We start from the raw sequence: 24,558 nt of genomic DNA, 5'->3' as shown, positions 1-24,558 counted from the left end.
AGACAGTTTGAGGATAACAATGTGTAGATTACATTTCTTTAATGTAATTCTGGCTGCATACTTTTCACATGTAAGATGATTTTTATAATTAAATCATCAGGTACCATGGCTGAGGTCTTGATATTAGGCATTCATGCCTGTTGGTCTTCTTAGATGCTTCCCCCATAAATGAAGTAAATTAGATGGGAGAGAGACTTAGGCTAATGTTATAGTGGCTGTAAGATACAGATTACTGGACTCAGGAACTTCAAAAACAGTCAGGATTTTAAAGACAAAATTACTCTTTCAGGTGGAATTTGTATGCATTGAAATTTCTAGGGATGACCACTGAACTGAACTACCACATCTGTTTTTTTAAAGCAGTATGTAAACAAACCTGGCATGTTAAAAGTTCCCTGCAAGTTACTTTTAACTTTTTTTTTTGGCAATTGTATCACATGTGGACATATTGATGGATTATTTATTGGGTTTTATCCAAATCAAATTAGGAATTTGCAACTTCATTGATTTTGGTGTCATTTCATAAAAACTTGTGGTTTACATTAATGTCCTAGAATTCTTCTCTCTGGCATTCTTCTAATCAGAAAGCAGAGGTAACAAAAAACACAGTTGTTCTATGGTCTGTGAAAACTGTCAGAAAAATTTTAAGTAAACCAGTGCCTCTGTAAGGAAAAACATTTGTAACAAATTCCCTATTCATTCTAACAGGTAGCAAGCAGATGCAATCCTCATACACACGTTGTTTGGCCAGTTGGCACACAGCAGGCTATGAATCAGTCACCTGTCCAGCTGCTTACAGCTGCTTCTTGAGTGACCTAAAAAGCTGATTGTATGTCAGGAAGGGTAAGGGGCAATGTTAGAAAGCCAGAGAACACACATACCTATCAGAGAAGCAGAAAAAAAAGGTAATAAATAAAAGTGGATACAAAAGAAAATAACATACATCTAACCAGTATAATTTCTTTCCCATTTACTTAGAACAAAAAATAGCTCCGTGAACTCCTGCTGTGAACTTCAGCTCACAAACCGTTTTTGATGGGGATAAACAATTTACGCACATTACTTTGAACAGGATAGGAGCTAATCTCAGGACAGCAAAAATACCTGCCATATCTAAAAAGAACAATTCTTTCTCTTTCAGCAATACTATTAACATTAATTCTTGTCTAGTTATTTTTGCCTTTAAGATTGGAATATTTTCATCAGCTACATTAGATAAACTCTGCTTACACTCAGAGATTCATTGATGACTTAGTGAACTCTCTTGTCTCTTAAGCCCTTTATCAATAAACAGATCCTATTCCTAGCAAGAGAGAAAGGCAAACAATGAAAGGTTTACAGAAAATGCCATTATATTATCACTGCTTCTCCTCTGAGTTCAAGCACACACATTTCACTTCTGGTAACTCATAAACAGCAAAATCAATTAGAACAAGAAGACTGTCAGGTATCTCAGCTGAAATTTGACACCCAATATAGAAACTTCCATTACCAAGTGGTGTCTTAGCAGTGCATGTACAGGTTTGTAGGTCTCTATCCTATAGATCTGAGTCTATCCTAAAAAAAAAAAAAAATAAGATGGAAGCTGATTGTGCCCTAACAACTTAATTTTGCCTGATGCAATGGCAGAGCTAAGGCAGCAAACTGGCAATAAAGATTAATGTGGTCACTTTCTTGAAAAAACAATTCAAAATGATTTGACTTCTTACATCAGCTCCAGTAGAACAGACAACATCCTAGAGAAGATCAAAGTCAACTTGTCACTATTGCGTACAGGAGGAAGGTCTCAAAATGCTTAGACCTACTACACTTAAGCTCCTCCTATTTGTAAGCCTTAGAAGTAAAGAGCAGTCAGACAGTTCATTAGACCCAGATTAGTTTATCATGCTAGGCAATAACCTCCAGATGGAAAGTAAGTTTAACTTTGTCTTGGTGGAACAACACATGGTGGGTTTGCATTGAGCTTTTATATCAGACCCTTTGAACAGATATGATTGCTCCAACCAAAATTCCACTGCAATACAGTATCGGGAGCATGATCCTATTAGCCTGCAGAGGACAACTATCAGTTCAGTTTAAAACACATTGAAATGAAGACAATAAGGGGGCTCTTGATCTGGAGAAAACAGAAGATTTCTCAAGGATTTTAGTAACTGCTGGATGGAAAACTATCAAGTGAACATGCACTGGTTACTGATAATACTGCTGCTGCCCATGGCAATAATGGATAGACTTTTTCCTGGATAGGATATACGTTAGGACGAGAGGTACATATATATTCAAGCATTGCCACTCTGCTCAGATCACATCCATTTATAAATGTGACTCTTTGCACAGGCTCTTCTGCATTAAATTAAAGGTGAAAAATGCCACCAGTATAGCCATTTTTCTGTCTCACTTCACCAGCCAACATTTAGCTGGAAATACAGTTGGGCTGGCAAAGAATATACATTATTTTCAAAGGTTACACCTGGAACCTGAAGAAATTTTATCTAGGGTTGGATAATTAGGTTGCACAGTCACACACCAAACCTGCCCAGCATTGGTATGCACTGTAAACACCATGACTTGAATTTTCAAGCTATTAAAGGTGGACACATACAAAGGATTTCCAAATGCCAGTGAAGGAGAAGCAAGGATTTAATGCACACATTAGCAAATATTCAACACTTCCAGTTTATTTCTGTGGAAAACAGCTCTGCTGACTACATGACTTGATCACACATCATTACAGAACTGTTTGCAAACCAGAATGTCTGCACAGGAGCTTTGAGCCGCTAGAAGTTATTAACTCAGCACTTCTGCCTGGATTGTTCTCCACCACCCTATTTTGAAAGCATTTATATTAAACTTTAACAGTTTTTGAATTTCATCCTCCCTCTCTAGGTAGATAAGTTGCTAGATAAAAAAGATCCAAAAAGCCTATCAAATGCAATAGACATCATTTGCAGCCAAAAGCAACATGAGGGAACTGTAAAGTTGGTTGTTTAGACTATAAAGCTCTGGAAAGCAGTGTGGCACTTCTACCTCCTTATGGTGCAGGTAAAAAATAGTAGATTACACAAAGAGAATGTTCTTATCTATACAGTGCATGTCCTCCTACGAACAGAATATAAGAACAATCGCAAAGAATTTATTTTAAATATCACCCCTTGATTTATACAGATCTTCCTACCTGACTCACAGAATTCCAGCATACTTGTGCTATTACTGGAGCAAGCCTCTTGTGGAATGGGGCAGTACTTGGAAATTTCTATGTTGTATGTAATTTCTGCTTTGAGATCTGAAAACAGATTTTTAAAGGTGCCATAAATTAACCATTTATTACATTTTCCTGTCAGAGCATTTTTTGCTTTCAATCTTATTATTGAACCTCCATGATGTATTGTTATGAAAAATCACAGTCATGCTTAGTAACCCCAAATGCTGTAGCTGATAAGAGCAGTGCTTAGTCTTGTCCCTTAAGTGACAGAAACCCCCCACAATCTTGTATAATCACTATCTGAATTATTCCAAGCTCTTATGACTACAGTGATTTCCAGAACAATTAAGCAGCCTAAATATAGTTTGCTGGGAGTTTGTGTATGTAGATTCTTTTGCTACTAAAAAAGAATGAAAAACCCCAGTAGGTTGACATTTATGTACAAACTCCTCAAATATCTGCAGCAGAGGTTGGGTCATTCAGCTCAGAACATGGCATGTACTAAATGTATCAGAAGAATGCAAATCAAACCACCCTAGTCAAATATACACTTTTAAAAGTTTTGTTCCTATCTTCAACAAGAGACTGGATTATTTCAAACTGGTGCCCTATCAAACAGAATTCAGCACACACTCTCCACATTCAGAAGCACGAATCTTTCTTCTTTGAGCTGCTTCCTGCCCACCAAAAAAGTGGAAATATATTAATTTTTGACAAAAAAGAACACAACAAAACCTCAGGTAATGTTTTTTTCTTTTAACTACACGAAATACTGTCATACAAATCAGTCCATTAGTCAATAACTGTCATTAAAGTTGTATTTATCCATCACATAAAAGCATTTAGAAACATTTCTAAAATGTCTTTAAAAAATGACTACTGTCATTTAGAGTATTCCTGTTATCCATGGAAATATTTAACCTTTTTGTCCTCAGAAATCTGCTTTTGTGTTTACAATTACAGTGCAACAAAAGCATTTTTTTACAGTATGATTGTACTGCATATAATCCTCTTAGGGATGTCTCTGAAAGTAAATTTAAAAACAGATAGGAAAAAGACTAAATTATTATATTCATGGTAGGTTTTATAGCACAAATCATGGCTCCTTTACATTTGTTTCCAAGATTACAACACAACCATGGATTGAACCAAATGGTGAATAGTTTACTACCCCTTGAGGAGACATGTACTCAGAAATCTGGGTATAGCATGGTTCATAGTCTCACCCAGAGGAATTCTCATTTGATAGGCTGTGATGTAACTCAAAAGTGAACTCAATATAAAAGAGCCAAATTGTGTTAAATGTGTTCAAATGAAAAGAAAATCAGGTCAAGCATTTAAGAAAACCAACCCTCACGTTCTTTGATCACTTCTTTGCACAGGTCTTCATCAGCCATAGTGTCTGAGGCTACATTTAACAACTCGTTCAATTCCAAGTATGATGGAATCTTAGCAGAATCAGATCTGCCATTGCCAGGTTTGCTGAATTCTAACTCAAGAGGCAACATGAAATACTGAAAAAATATTAATCACAACAGAATGGTCAGTAAATCCCCTTTGATGTTACCATATAGTCAAAGCTTTTTCAAAATCTTGAAATAACATAATTCTAAACCAATTTCAGAGCTTTTAGGAGATAAATCACATGACATTTACACAGTATACACAAAGCTTTGCTCAATACAGAGTAAATACAGTGTTATAGAATTTCAGATTGAGTCAGTGGAGTGTAGAGAGTGTGTCTGAACTTTCAGTTCCCAGTCAAGTAAAATCATTTACTTTACTGAAAGTTTGTGTTTTAGAATTTTGAAAAATGAAGGAAAAAGTAGATTTGACTTCTTTTTAAAAAAGAAGCAAAGCTGGCTCCCCAAATCCTGAAATATATCTTGGAGCTTTCCCTTTCCCATGCAAGCCATGGCTTCCTGTTCTGGTTAATTTGTATTCTTAGTGTAACAAGTACCTACAGTGCCAGCACATCCAGAAGCAGGAGAAACAGCTGATCAGAGTGGAAACTCCTAACAGCACCATCCAAGAATTAAAAAACCAGGAATAAAAGCAGTGTTTCCTAACCTTGGAAATATGAAGGCTGCAAATACTTTGCAAGTATGAAGAGAATTCAGTAAGATGACTTGCAAGTGAACAAACCCCTATCCAAAACACAAAACAACAACTAATATAATATATAGGATGAAAAAACAGGATGATACCTCTTCCTCTTTTATAGGTATAGTACAGAAGTTCTCTTTAATCTCCTGCAACTCATTTTTACTCTCTTCCATCTTCATTTCATTTTGGAAAATCAAACATTCTCTTTAAAAGATCATAAAAGAAAGTAAGCGACTTCTTTGTATTACTTCATGTCTAAGACTGAAAGTCTTAGCAATAGCTTTGATAGCCATACACATGGTAAAAAGTTATTTTTCTAAATCCATGCCTTTTCTAAGAAAGCAATTCCAAGGGATGCGGTACCGATCTGTGGAATTAACCAAAAGTATTTTTCAAGAAATAATATATTACATGCAGAGTAGAATCACTTAATACTGGGACCTGCCTTAAAAAGTTACAGAAAAAATCCCTCATATTAAAATTGTTCAACACCCATAACATAAGTGTTCTCATGTGAAAACACTTTCTGCAAAAGCTGCGGACCTAAGTTTCTTCCAATGTCAAATTTTTTTACTGTATATAAAATCTCTGTAATCTATAACACTGACCTTATTTCACTTTTGCCTCCTTTAGTTTCTATTTTCAGGAATGATTCAGCACCAGTGAAGGCAGAGTGTGCTTATTATTAATCAAAATGACAACCAAAAGTACATTCCCTGGTTTAACTGAAAAACTTTCAAAATGTTTGGAAGTAAAACTCAGTAGTGAGGCTACTACTTGCCTTGCGAAGTAAGGATACAAGCAGAAAAGGGATGAAGATTTTTCAAGCAGAAAGAAAAGTTTTCATCAGGCTTGCCACTCATGGCCACTACACTAAAACTACAATGACTTCTCAGAGGATAACTTCCTCCTCAGTCCCTGACACCACTATTTTCCTGAAGGAATACTTTGGACTGAAGAGTACAAATTATTCTATGCCCAGCCTTGGGATGCTAACTGAATTTTACCTTAAGTAGAAGTCTGTTTCATTATATGTCTTTGTTTAAATGCCTCTCCCTGTGTGCTGCATGAGGAGATTTGGGCCCCTTCCTTGGGGAAGTTCGTGGTTTTGCTAGTCAACCACAGACCAGGAGGTCAGCGCTGTTTCAGTAAAGATTCACACTAGCACTTTTTATGCCATTTCTGAAAGTAGTTGCAGAGTCTGGATCATGTTATCTTCACTGGATATTTACAGTGTTCACACATGCACATAGTCTTATGTCCGAAACTCAGGGTGAGATTAAGGCTCATTTTAAAAAACAGGCCAACAACCCCACTCCTCCCTGTTCTGCTGCTATATAGGTACAGTTAAATCAGTTAAAATTTGCCTTATCTTTCTTGGGAATCATGTAACCCTACCAAGTGCAAAGGAAGTGATATAAGTCATCCAGACAGGAAGTAAATCATCAGAAAATTCAGCCAGACTTTATGAATGCATGTATACAATGAATATATTTAGGAAATATTAGGCCCATTTCTAATACAGTTTACACCAGTTTAATGTATCAGTTAGTTCAAAATCATGACATTAGACATTATTCAACTAAATCCAATCAACTCAGTAAAATGAAAGTGAGCAAAACCATAAAATAAATAATATTTGAATGTGAAGAAATACAATTGAACTTGAAGAAATACAATCCAACAGCGTAAGAGCATGGATTTGCTGACAGCACGACTGAGATGACAGAAAGAAGGAACATGGAAGCATGTATAAAATCCTAGCCCAATTAAATTTAGAGGCATTTTACTGAGAAGGAATCAGTAAAATCAGTTTGAGGGAGGACAAGGTCCCTTAAAGATGTACATTTTTTCAGTATTCCAAAAGTAAAATCTTGAGTACACTTCACACTTACAAAATGCAAAAGTGACACAATTTCATTAATCCAGTTTTCTTAATGCATATAAATTTAATCTGACTCATTTTTTCCTAAGTAAGAAAAAAAGCTGAAGTCTTTACCTGTTGCAAATATAAACTAGTTACAAAGTTATAATTTAGCAGATGTTCCAATGTCATTATACACAGATTATTTTTTATGTTCAATATTATACATCAACTTGTAGGTACCTGAAAATGTTCTCTTCTGTTAAAATCTGTCCTTCAGAATCTAAAAGGGGATCTTTCACTAAAAAAAACTGTAGTCTGCTCAGAAGTATAGATAAAGTTGGCAGGTTTTTACGAAAATTTTCAAGATTATCAATAAAAGTAAATTCCTCTTCCAAATATAAATCTGATGAAAAATAAGAAAAAATACATCATAAAACAAGATAAATGTAATAATTATCAGAATAAAGAGAATTGTGGATCAACTTTTGGAATACTATAAGTGTCAGCAAAAAATAAGTACTTTTTGCTTTAAATATTTTAGAATTTTAAAGTTTTAAGTACAACAAAGTCTAGACTCCCAATGGTCCACAGGATAAGCTCTGGTTTTCTTTTCCTTTTTTTTTTTTTAATTTTCTTATACAATGCCTGTTAAAAAGAAAAGATATTTTCCTTTCTTTCCCTTGTTTGCATTTTCAACAAAGTACAAAGTTCTACATCTGGGTCTGGGCAATCTCAGGCCCACCTACAGGTTGGGTGGAGAAGTGACTGAGAGCAGCCCTGCGGAGAAAGACTTGGGGCTGATGATTGAAGGAAAACTCAACCTGGGCCAGCAGTGTGCACTCACAGCCCAGAAAGCCAACAGTGTCCTGGGCTACATTGAAAGAAACGTGGCCAGCAGGGCAAGGCAGGTGATTCTGCCCCCCTGATCCCCTCTTGGAGCGTTGTGTCCATTTCTGGGGTCCTTAGGGGAAAAAAGATATGGACCTGTTGGAGCAGGTCCAGAGGAGGGACACGAAAATGATCAGAGGAAAGGAACACCTCTCTTATGAGGAAAGGCTGAGAGAATTGGGATGTTCAACCTGGAGAAGAGAAAGCTCCAGAGAGACTTTACTGCAGCTTCTCAGTACATAAAGGGGGCCTATAAGTAAGATGAGGACAGATTTTTTGACAGGTTGTATTGCAATAGAACAAGGGGTAATGGTTTTAAACTAAAAGAGAGATGATTTAGATTAGATATTAGGAAGAAGTTTCTTACAGCGAGGGTGGTAAAACACTGGAATAAGTTGCCTAGACTGGTGGTTGATGCCCCATCCCTGTGGGTGCTCAAGGTAAGGTTGGACAGGGCTCTGAGTGACCTGAGCTGATTACAGGGCAGTTGGACTAAATGATCTTTAAAACTTTCCAATCCAGGCTATTCTATGATAATAGGATTCTATGGACTTTCTTCTGCGTTTAGATGCCACTCTCCTGACAGAACTGAGGCAGTAACTACATCCCCATTTGATGCAATCCCTTACATTTGCAATACAGAATACACAAATATTTACATGCACATTTTACATATAGATAATACACATAGAAGGGTAAAGTGATGTTCTTGTTCCCTCTTATTTTTTACCAACATGGAAGTATCCTCATCCCTACATCCTCCTTTCATTCCTTGGATGACTCCCTATCTGTAACAACCTTCCTTTCCTTCCTAGTGGCTGGAAGTTATAGATACTGATTATGTTCCCCTCTCTAACTGTTCTATGCTGCTGACTCAGATTCCATAAAGAAATCTATCAATTAAAAAATAAATGCCTCATTGTAAAATGCCTCTGTTTAATGAGATGAACAGTTCAGAAGAGGCTACTAAGGCTTCTAGGAGCCTATAAAGCTGAAAGTAGCTCTAATTAAAAAAAATTATATTTTTTCTGGTATGCTACAAAATCCTTGATCTATTCCTCTTCCTTTTCTTTAGGCAACCAGGAAAACAAAGTAGGAAGCACCTCAATATTCAATCAAATAGTGGTTGCAAAATTAGGTGCTAAAATCGATAAGAAAATAAAGACTACTTCAATGATCTAAACTTGCTGTCCTCAAATATCTAATTTAATTTTTGTTAACTCAAAGAAAGCTGGACAACTTCTAATATACTAACGTGAAATAAAGTCAAATAAGGCACAGCTTTAGCCTTGATTTGCATTTATTTTCCTAATTTAGCCATAGTTTTTATTCATTTTTTTATTATAAGGAGCTATAGTATCTAAAGTGTATGAAGAAAGGGGGATTTTTCCAATTAATCTAATTATTCTAATGTGATTAAAATATTTTAATTACTGCATTTCTTTGTTAATTTTAACACATTTTAACCTGTTACTCCCTATCTCAGGAAAGCATGTCTAAGCAAGTATGCACTTATATGTGTACTGAAGGGCCCTCCTGAAGTGGAACAGATACTACCACATACCTAACTGCTTTCCTAATATAGAATTTTACAACTGAAGTAACAGGTAGAGTTTGAAATTCACAAATTCCAGTGCTTGAAACTCATAGAAAACTGAGCTGACCTGCTACTTTATGATTCTAGGAAGTGCATTCCACATTTTTAAATATGCTTATTTTTCAGAATTGTGACTTGAATGCAATATCATCACTTTCTTTGATTTACAATACAGTTGAATCAAACACTTTCTCAACATTTGGTTTTCTGTGATCAGAATTTGTTATATCTATTAGGGTGCTACTAATCACAACATTTCAGAAAACACATAGGGACACTACCCAATTTGAACAATCACAGCAACAGACTTGAAAAATTCCAGCAACAAAGCGGAAACTGCTTACTTCTCATTCTGCTTGATGTGGTCAAAGAAAACGCTTCAAGGATGTAATTTTATTGATGTATAATGGATCATTATAATTTTGTTCAATTTCTGATATGATCTACTTATTGTGATACTTTTTTGGCACCTTCTTCCATATATTTGATCAGCCTGAAACTTCTTCTGGTTTGTATCTATCTTGAACTGCTAATACAAGCCCTGCTTCTCCAGGGAATTAATATGCCTTCAGTGGTCATACCTTAGGCAACTGCAAAGGCTTGTGATCATTCAGACAACTTCATCGATGCCTATGGAGCCCGCACAAAAAATTAAGGAAGTTAACAAGCTGATTCTACCACAATTTAGAAAACAGTGAATTAAACATTTTACCTTGCCATGGTTCTTTAAATTCAGTGACATAGTAAATCTTCAAATATTTTTCTTGGGTGGATTCTTCCTTAAAAACTTTATTCATAAGTAAAAAGGTTTCTTCTATATCAGTCTGAGAGCAGGGATTTGAACTTGGAATAACTTCCATTAATTCATTACTAATCTGGAGCTCTACAGAGGAGATAGGTTTCCTAAAAAACAGAAAAAAATCTGACACTTAAGCTGTTGTAAAAGTAATATCATAACTTCCCTGACTTCTCAGTGAATCAACAGCACTCATAAAGATACTCTAAGAACCCTGATAATCACTGTATTCACTGAAGAAGATTAGAAATTGTGGAGTTGCTGTCACTATCCACTGGATCCACGGTTCAATTACATGTTCAATTCTTTCCCAAGAAAAAACCCTTTAAGTTTACACCCAGCATTAAATTGAACAAAAGGATCATCATCATGGCTAGGCTTCGCGAACGAAGATTTGGGAAGGGCTCTACCGAACAAAAGGATAACAGCTGGAAAAGAGCATCAAACCTATCGATGTCACAGCATTTAGCGCAAAAATTTAAATGTATACTTTTTGTATTGGGTCTGGCTGAGCTGGAGCTCATTTCCCCACAGCAGCCCTCACAGTGCTGTGCTTTGCATTGGTAGCTAGAAAAGAGTTGATAACACATCAGTGCTTTGGTACTGCTGAGCAGCACTGGCACAGCATCAGCACTGTCTCTCAACATCCCTTCCCCTCTCTACATCGTGGGCAGGATCCTGGGAGGGGACACAATCAGGCCAGCTGACCCAAACTAACCAAAGGCATATTCCAGACCATATGACATCAGCTCAGATATAAAAGCTAAGGGAAGGAGGAGTGAGGGGGGCATTCGTTATTTACAATGTTTGCTTTCTGAGCAACTGCTCTGTGTGCTGAAGCCCTGCTTCCCAGGAAGTGGCTGGACATCACTCGCTAATGGAAGTAGAGAATGTTATTTTCCTCTTTGCTTGTGAGACTGCAAACTTTCACTTTTGCTTTAACAAACAGCCTCATCTCAATCTACGAGTAATTTTGCATTTTATTCTGTCTCCCCTGTCCAGCTGGGAAGTGATAGAGTGGTTTGGTGGGCACCTGGTGTCCAACTAAGGTCAACCCACCACACTTATGTTTCAAAAACCATGAAGAAATTGCAAGTAATAGCAATAGGAAAAAGACAGGATAAGTGAAGAAACAAACTCACTTCAATTTCCTGTCACTTTTCATATTAATCTCAATATTACTATTATTTCTTTAGGAAAAGAAAAATCAAACCATGTTAGACAAATAAATAGCAAAATCATTTGATTACAGGAAAAAACCAACCATCATAGTCCTGAGCTAAATATGCATCTGGACAAAAAGGTTGTAATTGTTAAAAAATTAAAATATATATTAGTGTTCTGTTATCCACATAAATTGACTGCAACAATATAATGGCTATAATTGATGAGTGCTGACATTTCTGAAGAACCTAAATCAGCTCATCTACACTTACTGAATTTATTATTCTCATTTCAGACAATGGATTTCTCAACTGTGCATCCTATTGATTTATGCATATTTTTAATAATACATTGCATTGCACCATCTTGCTATTTGCTAGTCCTCTAAAGGTAATTCGCAGATGAGTGCACCTCTGAATTTCAGTATAGGCCTTCATGTGTAGACAGCAAGACTTAGGAATCTCTGCTACACATCTTTTAAAAAATCAACTATTTCACAACATTTTGAGCATAGCTTAAAAGTTAATTTTGAAACTCCAGGTAGTATAGTTCACAAGCAATAACCATGCAGTACTGATAATAACTAATATCCAAACTTTCATATGGCATAAGCCTTTGAAAATCCACGAACCTTAAAACACTGCCCAGTTACATGTGGGCCAACTTCACTGAAATCAGTGGATTTCACTGTAGTTTTATAGATAGAATTCACTATAGTTTTATAGACAGAATATACCTAAGCGGAGTTGCTGATTTGAGACTACATGGGCCATCTTTTCCAAAGTAAAACCCTTAGTAAGGCTGTTCTGGAAAGCAGTAAATATTTTAAATGCAGACTACTCTAAGTATGGAAACATATGTTCAAGTCATGCTTGTATTATGCTTGTACAGTGTTCTGAACACAGAAAGAACTAGATTAGGTTTAATTTATTTAGCTTCAATTAGATCTTTACATTACGAAGCAAAACTTTCAGCAGTATCTTTGAAATATGGACAGTTGTGTTTCATCATCAAAATAAGCATAACTATTAAGTACATGCAATAAAGCCAATAAGGGGGTTTATCTAATTAAGTAATTTGGCAATTTCTAGGAATTACAGACTCACTTCCTTATCTCCTTTACTGCTAGGTGTCCTCTCACACCTGCTTAGGCAGTCAGTGTCTTCTTCTTAATGTTTTTCTCCTCTTCAGTGTTTTTCTCTCACTTGTTTCTTGTGCTCTTCTTATTTCTCACCCTCTCCAAGGAGACAGTAGGCTCCCTGTCACTTTGAACCAGTTTTTGCTAATATATCAAGCCACTTCACTGACCAATTTGATCAGTCATTCATGCTTACATTCCTGACTGGCTTACAAGAAGAGACACTTTAAAAAAATCACAAACCCCAAACCCCCAAGTTGACAAGCTTATTTCAAAATATCATTTCCCTAACCTAGTTACCTGAACATTTAGACACATAGAAAAGCATAAAAATTCTACACAAAGCCCCTACTTAGTAGTAAAACCTTATGCCTGCTGTGAAAACAGAACAAAGTCTCAAAAAATCTCAAAAGCCTCAAAATGTACTGAGCAGAGTCTTAGAACAGACTGTATTGAACCGTATGATAAGCAATCCAAAGATACTGAACTCAACCATATTACACAGCAGCACATCTGGGACATCCTTTGATAAATTATTATGCCAAACCATAAGTAAGTGCAGAATCTTTAAATTAGATAGTTATATTTTTTTTGTACAACTCCAGGACTACAGTTCTCCTATGAGTCACACCCAACAGTGAACAATGTACTCCAGAAAAAATGCCTACCATTGCTTGAGATGACAAAAGCAGAACATTTTAGTGCTTGTTCCTAATAATTTTTGAAAAGATTCTAGCATCTTATTTCCTTTCATCTGTTGGTTTTGACTATTAGAAAGAAATTAGTGTTATCTACGAATTTACTTGTTACATTACTCATTCCCTGTTCCTTGCTAAGGATAAATCTATTGAATAACATTTACTGTAGGTCACTTTTCAAATATCCAAAACAAACCATCTACTGTATTTATTGCACACTTTTTATATTTTTTGTGTGTGCGTTTATGTATTGCTTTGCTAATACTTCTAACGATTTGTGATGGATTATGTGTACTACTACTGCTTAGTCCTACCCCCAGGAAAACCACTATCATAAAACACGTAAGAATTTAGATTCTCTTTCCTTACCTTAAAAAAACGCAAAGCACTTGAAGAATCTGAAGCAAATACACATCCTCTCCTCCTAAGTTTAACTCCCTGCTCCTTATTTGCCTGTCTCAGTTCAAGCAACTTTTCACTGGTACAGAGATCTGGTCCACTTTGTTTTACAATATATTAAGTGAAATCGTCTCAAATTTTCTGTAGCTGTTGCCTACCATGTGCACTGATTTTCTGCATTTTATTTAGATGTTATAACTAACTTATGTGCTAAAACAACAGGTAAATGTTGTTTGGTCTGACAAAATTCTTAATTCTTGGCATTTAATACTCCTTGAGATGGCACCTATCTGACTCCTCAAGTGCTCACTGTTGATATCTAAATCACACTGCGTCTTTATAACAACTTCTTCAGGATCTGCTTTTTCTTTTATTATTACTAGTCTAGACAATGTCTTGGGTAATATCTTTGCATGAGTTTTACAGCATCCTCATAATATTTATCTCACTCTCTGAAGGTGCAAAGATGATTATATCACATATAATAGTCTTGTTTTTTTCTGAAGATACAGAATGTAATTTCAATTGTATTTCAGTGCACCAAATTAAACAGACATCCACATCATTTTGTGCACAGCCTTAATCCACTCTATGAGCATGACCATTTCTGTGACATGAATGAGCAGAGGGCTATGCCCAATTAGTATATACCAAGGAAATTAAAGACTATCATATTGAAATCACAGAAGAGTGCCACTGTAAGGTATTGGGAAGCCTGGCACTGGCATTTTCTGTAAATGATTATTTAATTCTTCAATCATAAGTTTTCCTTACAACCAGATTTTTAATGCAGATTTGAAGGTAATAGAGATTTTAGGTAGCACTGTAAAAGCACAGATGTAATTTCTCTGTTTCTTTCACACTGGTAATTGAAAGCAGAAATACACACAATTTATTGGTTTTTGCAGAATCATAATCGTCTTTCACGGCTAATATATTCTGGAAAGATCTGTTGCAAGCGTGTTTTCAAAATTAACTCAGTTTCAGAGTTCATTTGATACTTTTGACTTTGTATATAACATTTTAAAATAAATATATCTATATTTAATTGCTATAATATAAGCTTGACTTTTTCTAGCTGCCTTTTACACCTTTTCAAAGATTTATAAATACCCTTCTTTGAAAAACTTCATCTGCAGTTACAAGAGATAACGGTCTCAGCAAAAGGTGCTTGTGGTTTGTCTTCATGTTCATCAATAGTTTCCAGAGACTTTCTCCAATGTCATAAATAGATTATACAACCACTAAAAAAATTATATGAAGAAGTGGTGAACTCCATAAAACACAATACTACTTTTAGTGAAAAAGCCATCTTCAAGCTATTTGCCACAGCGTACATCTCCAGCACACTGTACACTTGCTACTGTCAGAAAACATTTCCATATTCTGTTATCATCATTAGCTTATGGTTCACAAAGTACCTGAATGATATCAGAGAAATCACAAATGTTTTTAACTTAAGTTTACTGACTTTTCCAGGAAATCCTCCACAGGTAAGCTTTTCTTCCATTGATCCAACACTGAAATAGTGATCACGTTCTGTGTTGAAGTAACTGAGACAAAAAAGAGAGAAAGAGAATCACACAGAAAATTTTAAAATTAATTTTTATTTCTTGATCAAACCATTGCAGAGGCTAAACAAACTTTACACAAGATGCATAGAAGAAACAACACTTTTAGTTTCCATTAGCAAAAATAATGCAAATACACCAGAAAGATGTGAATACTTTCATACACGTTTACCTTTGTCATTGGAAACCCTCATTTTTTTCCCCATCTCACAACCTCAGCATCATCTTTTGAACCTCTCCCAGCTTATCAGACTTAGTATTTCACTTATCTCTGATCATTGATATTCTTCCATAACCACTTCTCTGGACAGAAACTTTTCCAGAGGTCTCTACAGACTAATCAAATATCACCCTCATTTATGAGGGTCATTGTGTATGCCATACACAAATAAATATCCGTTACCCATTTGTTTCTACATAGGCAATGAATATGTTCTACCTTCAAGAGATATATGAACTGACATAGTGCTACTTCAGGAAATTATTTTTTTTTAACCAGACTTACCATATTATGGACAAACACAAGCTTTTCCTTTAATCCACAGTAAATCTAAATTAAAACTTAAGGATTATATAACCTACCTCTAGTCCATGGCTTCCTATACTTATCATCAGTGAAGAGTCCTGTGAGATGATACTTTTCATCTTGATATAAACAGGGAGGAAAGCAAAGTGATAATCTCCAGATGGAAAACTTCTGCCTTGCCATGCTCTGCACAAAAAAAGACGTGATAAAATTATGAGAGACAGGTCCATTCTTTTTGTGCACCTCTTCAAACATTCCCACTGTTTTCAAGTGTTTTCTCCTATAACAGGATTTTTTATCTTTAAACCTTATTATTTCTGTAATACTGACCCAGTCTAAATTAAGAGAAAAAATTAACATTTACCTGACTAGCTATTTAACTATTAATCTACACCTCTGCATATGCAAACCTGCACATATGCTTAGCTACACTTTAACTAAACTTTGTATGTGCAATTGGAAGTGTTTATCTTAACACTTGCAATGGTCTTCTAAATGGATACATGATCAGAAACAATTTAAAATCATTCCTACTATTGCTGTTTCAAGTACTTTTAATATTCTAAAGCATCTCATCTTTCATGTGCTGTTAGGAGCTAATAAAAGCCCTTTTAAGTCCTTTCATTTTCACTAAAAACAGGGGTACATGGTAGTAATCAATTGAATTCTAGAATTAAATAGTTGATGTGGCAACTTCAGTAACTCTTCACTGAGGACCAAGTTCAATGAACTAAGAGTTCTTTCGTCACAGAAGTGTGACAGTACTGTATAAATAGCACAGAACCACAGAACAAGCAGTTTGTTCGGGAAGCAGAGAGAAATTATTTTTACACAGGGTTTTGTATTTAACAAGTTTATAGCTTAGAAAGAAGTTGTCCTCAAAAACTGTGGGGTGTAAAAAGCATACTGGAAGAGGCAACTAGCTACAGACATGCGGGACAACATAATGAATGAGACTAGTAGCTTCTCTCTAGTTCTAAGTCCATTGCCTCACTTCAGCTGTGTTGCTTCAGTCCAAGAAATGTCCACCCATTTCAGCATATGCTGTCAAGCCAATTATAGCTTGTAGTGTTAGACATCCCAGAAGTACTCTTAGGTTAAAGGAGAATGACATGGTACTGTAGAAGTAGAAGCTACTGAACAAAAAATATAAACAATAATACAACAGAGATCAGACAGAAATTTTAAGCACAAGTATGTAGTTTTACGGAGGGTAACTTTAGCTAAAGTTGTTTTCTGTCCATGATGTTTGTGAAGTGGAACAAATACACCCAAGGGCTATCATCACAGGTAACAGCCTTAAACCAGGAAAACTGTGCATTTTACAAAAGAAAAAAATTGTTCTAAGTATAAAAGTTAAGATGAATTAGTTCATTTTATAAAGTCTGATAACACACAACCTTTCTTGCCTGTCTCAAATATATAAAAGTGTTTTTCAAGACCATTATTAATGGCTATGGCATTTAATCAACACATGTTTACCCCTCTTTCTTACGGAACTGCAGAGGTCTCCACAAATTTCTGTTCTAACTGTAAGATGTTATGTGCAGTTTTATAGTTCCATACAGCTTGCATGTATTATCAGTTTACAATATTAGAAAACCTTGAACTTGTAAGATGACTTTGTGATCACATCTACAACACTTGGTGCAATGAAGTACCTAACTCTTGCATTTCTGATGACTGAAAAGGCTCCTTTCTTCAAAGATACACTTCTAAAGAGCAGCTGGAAAAACTATATCTGGAATTGATATAAATGCATAACAAGTACACTAAGAGCAGGATTCCACATCCAGTTGAGCCACATGTGGGCAGGAATCAGTTTGATATAAGCTCATCAAATTCCAGGATTTCCTAAGAATTGGAAGCTTTATTCAAGCGCATTTGATACAGGAAAAATCAATATAACTTCCTCTAGAGAGTAGAAGCTAGGCACAAGAGTGGAATAAGAAGCTGCGGTTTGAGCATGGCATGTCCCTTGCACAGCCAGATCTGTAACACCTTTAAATGTGTGATCACATCCATTAACCCCTCCTAGTAGCATTACAGAGGAAGATTCACACTGTTCCAGAGTAGCCAGTCGGAAGGTTGCTCAGCATTTCCCTTCTAACAGTTTTCATTTGTCCTGCTGTCAGCCCTGTCCTCATCCTCAAAACTCAGGCAAGAAAAGCCATGTAGTTCTTCTCTTTCGCATATAGACCGCAACACATTGTGTTAATACATCTATTTTTTTTTTTTGTAGAAAATATGGAAACATCTGAAGATCAAACTGAATGAAACTACTGTGAGAAGGTTTCCACACAAACACTGAATGACAGACTGCATACGGTTGGAATTACAACAGAAAAAGTTCTGGTTTTTATAATCTAAGAAAACAGTAGGCACACACACAGGTACAATATGGAATAATTCCTGCACTCTAAGAAAAGGGATGTGGGCAGTGTTTCATAACCAGTGGGTCCCAGTATAACTGCAAGTACTATTGCTGGACCACTTCCCAGGCTGCAAATCTCCATCTGTATGCCAGGAGTGCTTGTGTGTGTCCTTGTACTCTCCCTGTACTCTTAAAGGCATCATGTCTTGCTACCTTATTCTTCTGCTCACACACTAGAAATAACCCCCTCTTGGCAAAGCACCCCTCTGCAAGAGGAGTCTTTTATTTGGCCTGTAACTTTTCTATGAAAACTTAAATAGTAAAAAGTAAAAACCCAATTATGACAGTGTGCCTCAGGGATAAACAGTTGGCAACATAACAGATGGAGACAGGAAGGAAAACAAGACTTCACAAGGCTTCTAGATCTTAACTGATCAAAACATGTAAAGCCAAAATATTCATTGTAGGTGTGAAAAGACATCTGCTTTCCATGAATTTAAGCTAAAACATTACAAAAACTCCTCTCTACAATCATTAGGGAATACAGCATTGTGTATAACTATCCCAATACACACTAAAGGAGATAGAAAATTGTTTTAGTTCCCTGGAAAGTAATTAATTTAATTTAATGCATTAGAACCACAGTATTCTCTGAAGAAAGTTCTAAGCAGGAAACTTATAAGTGCATTATAAGAAAACTTGCAACATACACTAAAAATAATGGATGCTCATTAGTTTTGGCAAAATTGTACTTCAATTTTTTATTAAAAAAACCCTGTAATCACTTTACTTGTTATCCCAGCAAGTGTAGCACAACAACCTCTCTGAAAGAGAATTCCTGAGAAAGTAGTTCTTGATATCTTTTTTAATGTGCACTCACTCTGTTCTTCAGTTACTGCTATATTTCATTCTGACTAATAAGAGAAATAATAAAATTATACCTCATATAAGTAGTCTGTCGAGTGATACTGTAAAGCTGCAAACATCTTGTTTTGTGATGTTTTCAACACTCCAATTGTCTGGAAGACATACAGAATATGGATTAGTTATAAATTTTTATATCCTCTAAAAATGTTGAAAGAAAAGGTTGAAATTCAGGTTCAACAAGAATAGCTTTGTAATTTCTAGCATATGCACCCTGGACTGAATTTCCTATAAAAGAAGGCTACACAAAGCATTCAGTGTTATTCCTTTGGAAGGATGTAACAGACCAACTACAGACCATGCACACTTGATTTCTATCCGAAGGAACTGGGCTTTTGGGTTTTATTTCAGTTATGCCTCTGGCTGTTTATTCCACAGAAAGCCTTTTAAGGCATTAAGTGAAAGTAAGTAATACAAATTACCTCCCTTAAGCAATAATTTTGAGAAATTATCTGAATCAATGAAATTTTATGGATTATAAATTAGCTTTTAAAGACAGTAGTCTGGCTACCTCCTAAACTATTAACTTTTCACTGGCTAATGTATTTTGGAGAGGATTTTTTCCTCCCTTTTTTCAGTTTTACAAGGGTAAAGGAGATTATAGGTATAAGCTATAGGAGTATAGATTAGCTGGGAGCACAATGCCCTGCTGGAACGTCAGGTCCCTAAGTAAGCTGATGCTTCTGATGGGAACCAGGAGTGAAACAAAAACTATACAAGGACAGAGATACAGTGTGAGTGCAAAACAGACTATATGACAGCTCAGGTGTGCATAAGGTAAGAGAATATTTGTTCTTAATTAAAATTAGGTACAAGAGTCAAAGTTAAAGTAAGGTAATTCTATCAAAAAAGTGTACAATGTAAATGAAATGTAACCAACTTAAACTGTAGGGTCATAAGGGAAACTCATGACAGAAGACTGTCTTCATATCAGTAAGTATCAGTAAGATACCAAGAGGCTAAAATTGCCTATGTAAAAAATTTGGAAACACCAAATTCAGGTACGGAAACTGGAACCCATGGAGGAAAAAATAATTAGGGGCTAGTTGCTTACTTCAGAGGAGTCTGGGCAGAGAAAGGAAGTGCAGGAGAGGTAAAAAGGTAAGTTCAGGCAAGAAAATGGAACAGAGAATAAGGTATAAAATCATATAGAGAACAAAATAGAGGGGAACCTTCTGATGGAAGGAGTACGGATAGTTAGAAACAGTGGATTAAAACCATGGGATGCTAAAGAAAACCCTTTGCACAATCTGCTGGACCCTCCATCAGTTGCACATCCAACAGACTTGGTGTGGAAGAATGGAGCAAGAAGGGATGGGTTTGCAAGGAGGGAATGGATCAGTACCCTATCACTGAGTGCTGAAGGGCAGGGAATAGAATTGCAATTTCATAGCATTGATGTGTATCACCGACAAATATTTCCTCATAGCAATAAAACCATGCATTCATGCAATATAGTAGCTATAGAATAGCAACTACTACTCCCAGGGAAATAATTTCAATTAACATAGCTAAAAGTAGTGAACTGCTCAGCAGTCACTTTAGGTACCGCTAGTTTCTTAAGAGTGTGTCAATCACTAAACATTAAAACCACCTCAATCGGGTAAGTTCCAAATTTCCAATTCAAAACTCAAAGTCTGTGGCCTAGAAATACTAGTCTGTGGGGACACAAGGAAGTCTTCGATCTTTTTTAAGGCAAGACGAGCCTGCAGAAGGGTATGACCCAGTTTCACTCTCCAAGAACTCGAGGGAACACCGCTCTCAGTGAAATACGCAGTCCGAGGTACTTCTGCCAGCACCAAGTGTTTTTAAATCTGCAGCAGTACGGACGGAAACTATCCCGGTGTAACCCACCTCCGCTCAGCCCCTGATGCCCACACGGCCGCCCTTCCCCTCAGCGCCGCCGCGCCTCCGCCCCGCCCATGCGGGATGGCGAACGCGCCCCTGCGATTGGCTGCCGCCCGGAGTTCGCCCCTCTGATTGGCTGCCGGCCCTCCCGCCCTGTGCGCCCCAGCCACCTCCCCCCCCGTTCCCTTCCCTCAGGAGCGGCTCATGCCTGACGGCTGCGTATATACAGAGGAATTCCTTGGAGTTAGCTTAACTTAAGGAAAACTTACCTGATCTTCAAAGCTGAATACATTTTTAAAGCAGTACATGCATAAGTAAATGCAGCTAAGCAACTACATTCCATCCTTTGTTCCCCCGGTAGCTGCATGCAAGGGAGAAGACAAGAAAGGGACCGGGTTGGCTCCTAAAGTGTAACTGAGACTGCTGACCCGCTGCCTGCTACCTGGGGCATAGAAATGGAACGAGGCCACAATTTAGCATCCAGATATGCTTCCGCTTCACGTGGCCGGCAAACGTATGAAATGTCTGTGTCTGCAAAAAGCTATCAGTTTAGGGAAAAGTGCCATTTATTTACTTAGTTAGTTTTAATTGGCTGCCTAAATTTCTCCCACAACCCTCAAGCTGCTGTCTGTTGAACAAATTGTTGTGTTTCTCAGAAGGCACTCTAGTGTCAGATTTCTGCTGTGTCCAGGCCCTGACTAATCCCTCGTCTGGCAGAAATTTCAAGAGTAGTTGTGAGAACGCTCCATCCCCCCACCTTCATCCCACACCATCCGACTGTACACACATCCTAGCTGTAACTAGGCTCCAGATGTGGTTCTGCTTGCTGAAATGGCACCTTATTACGGAGGTTGGCACCACAAAGCCATTACATTGCCTGTCTCTGCCTCCTCCTCCTTTTACTATAGCTGTGGGTACCCACAGAGTACGTGTTGGAAGTGCAGAAACCTTTGGCAATGCTGCAGCAGGTGCATTGAGCCAGTTGCTGTAATAGTTTTGGGAATCTGGAAAAATGTGGCTCCTCCAAGAACTCCTTCCAGGTTGAGTTCCACATTAGGATAGGTTTTTCTGTGGAAAACAAAATTTACAGTTTTCACTCTGGTTCCAATAACTCCACCAGTATTTGTACATCCCAGTGAGTGAAAAAGTTAACTAAAAAGTGTACAACAGATGCTGTCTTTACTACTACAAAGTGTTTTTTCTTTTAACTGGAAGGATGGTTCTAGCCCAATCACAGGCATATTGCCAATGTTTTCCAGACAGTTGTTCCTATGAAGAAAGCAAATGCTGATACTGAAAAGTTTTCTTGGTATTTTTATATTTAATATGTATTTCTACTCTGCTCTCCAAGAATTGGGAGACAAATTGTTAGGCGAAGTAGGCACAATGCAAAAAACACAGGAACTTCCAATTCAAATACTTCAGAGTTGCTCATTTCCACTTGGAATATAGAGAAATGCATGTTTTTACCCCAGATGAGGAAACAAAGTAGCAGTATATCATGGGTATTGAAGAGGATGTTACAGCACAGAAATGCCCCCAATAGCAAACTGTTTTCTGGAAAATGTTGAAAGTGCCTTAATTACACAGCTACTGCAAGAAACAATGCAGCAACACATACTGTGATTAAAGGAAGAGAGGTATCCTAGGCAGACTATATCTCTAGTTTTTCTTCATCAGATCCAGGAGTTAACGGGTTACATACCCTGCAGAAGAAATTTGGCAGCAATTCATAGTTACCTCCATGACATGATTTTCCTCAGATACACCAGTAAAACTACAACTTTTAGAAGTTGTATGGGAATTGTTTGTATGGCTGAAAAAAAGTGCTAAGTAGTATATACTAGGTATATTACTGCTGTTAAAATTAAGGTCATAAATGGAAGAAGGCCTTCCATCACACTACTGAACACAGGCAAAGCCTGTGTCTATGCAGGACGCCAGTGGGAGAGAGGTACATGAAATCAAAGTGCTTTGGTACTCACCAGGCAAGCACATGTTTTCCTTAAGACTACAGTGCTGCATCTTAGTTCAATTTCTTGTGAGTGAAGCTGAAAATGCTGTGGATGAGAATAACATAAATGCCAATTAGTACCGTGAGGGTAAGGAATGTGGGGAGAGATGAGATGAATTTTGGCAGCTGCATGTGTTTCTCGTCCTCATCTTTTACATTTGGGCTACTCTTTAGATCAGAAATGATGGTGAAATATTGGATATTAGCCCTGATCAATGCTATGGAATGCTGTGCTCTTTCCTCAACTGTCAGAATTTATCACTGAAATCCAGAAAGAGTTTTTGAGAATATTTTGGAGGGTTGAGCACAAGATTACTATGAATACAGTCATAATCTTGACTATATCTCATTGTTCTCTAGAAAGCAGTCTGTTGTGAGCTGAATCACAGCTGATCCAATTCAGCTAAACTGTGTACAAGTGGCACCAACTCATGTTAACTGAGAATTTGGTTTCCTTTTTTTCCCCTCATTTCATTTTGTGTTAGTCGTAGAAATCAGAACTGAAGCTTCAGCAGCAGCAGTGTAGTGTAGAGCCTGGCAGAGCTGACCGTGTTGTCCCTGTCAATCCCAGGACTGTGCTGAGGGTACATCCCCACCTGGCACATCATCCCGGACTGGATGATGCCATCACTGTTGAAGGAACTGCAGATGAAGACAACAGAACATCCATTTTTTTATGCTGCTTGCATGTGCCTGCAGCAGTCCTCTCCAACCTACCATGGCAAACAGGCTTTAACCCGCCTGTCTTTTCCTTCCTGCTCCCTCTACCTCATCCTGGTACTGCCCTAGCTCAGAGAGCTCAGCTGAGCTGCTGCATAGGATGAGGAGGCAAACTCAGGTGGATGAGGAGGTTTATACAGGTGAACTAAAACAGCTGCCAGGAACACCCGAAGCCCCCTGATAAGTGGAATACAAGTGCAGCTGCTTGCTACCAGCAGCATGCAGGAAGCCTTACACCACCCTCTGTTCACCCTCTCTAGCTTCAGCTCATGCAAGGACTCCATCCAATCCCTGTCCCTCTCCTGCTGCTCCTCCTTGGCTCTCAGCTCATGGTCCCACAGCTTCAGCTCTGCCTGCTCCTATGAAGTGCATGGGGAAAACGAATGCATTACCTGCTCTGTTCTGGACACTGTCTCACTTATGGCTTTCCCAAGTCATGAAGGAGATCTGTTCCTGCTGAACTTCTCATGTGGGCCAGTTTGGGGTGCAGAGCAGCACCACCAGGTACTTGAGCAGTGGGCTCATCCATCCATCCTTGCCAGAGCTGCGATTGTACAGACATGCACACACACACTCCTTCCCTGTAAAGGATGGAGCCCCTTGCCATGTTGCACACCTAAAACATGCTCAAGGCATGGCACTTTGTCAGCAGTGGAGAAACTCAGCCTGAATGGTTATTTTCCACCTGGTAAAAAGGCTGCTCTGCTGCACTGTCTGTGCCACATA

General features: G+C 37.4%; 1 protein-coding gene across 1 annotated transcript in view; it reads right to left on the bottom strand.

Moving 5' to 3' along the window:
- The window catches only part of SHOC1 (shortage in chiasmata 1), a 51,354-nt gene extending 29,483 nt beyond the window's left edge, over window positions 1-21,871 (bottom strand). The window contains exons 1-10 of the mRNA XM_027709026.1: window positions 21,856-21,871; window positions 20,845-20,879; window positions 19,268-19,345; window positions 16,009-16,138; window positions 15,327-15,408; window positions 10,373-10,563; window positions 7,416-7,578; window positions 5,410-5,512; window positions 4,560-4,716; window positions 3,176-3,283 (exon numbers count right to left, since the gene is read on the bottom strand). Coding sequence (XP_027564827.1) covers window positions 3,176-3,283; window positions 4,560-4,716; window positions 5,410-5,512; window positions 7,416-7,578; window positions 10,373-10,563; window positions 15,327-15,408; window positions 16,009-16,138; window positions 19,268-19,345; window positions 20,845-20,879; window positions 21,856-21,871 — 1,063 coding nt within the window. The remainder of the gene's footprint in view (window positions 1-3,175; window positions 3,284-4,559; window positions 4,717-5,409; window positions 5,513-7,415; window positions 7,579-10,372; window positions 10,564-15,326; window positions 15,409-16,008; window positions 16,139-19,267; window positions 19,346-20,844; window positions 20,880-21,855) is intronic.
- Window positions 21,872-24,558: the final 2,687 nt, after the last annotated feature.

Source organism: Neopelma chrysocephalum, unplaced genomic scaffold (assembly GCF_003984885.1).
Source record: "Neopelma chrysocephalum unplaced genomic scaffold, ASM398488v2 Primary Assembly neopelma1_96671, whole genome shotgun sequence".
NCBI classification, from domain to species: domain Eukaryota; kingdom Metazoa; phylum Chordata; class Aves; order Passeriformes; family Pipridae; genus Neopelma; species Neopelma chrysocephalum.
This window is presented reverse-complemented; position numbering and strand designations above follow the sequence as displayed.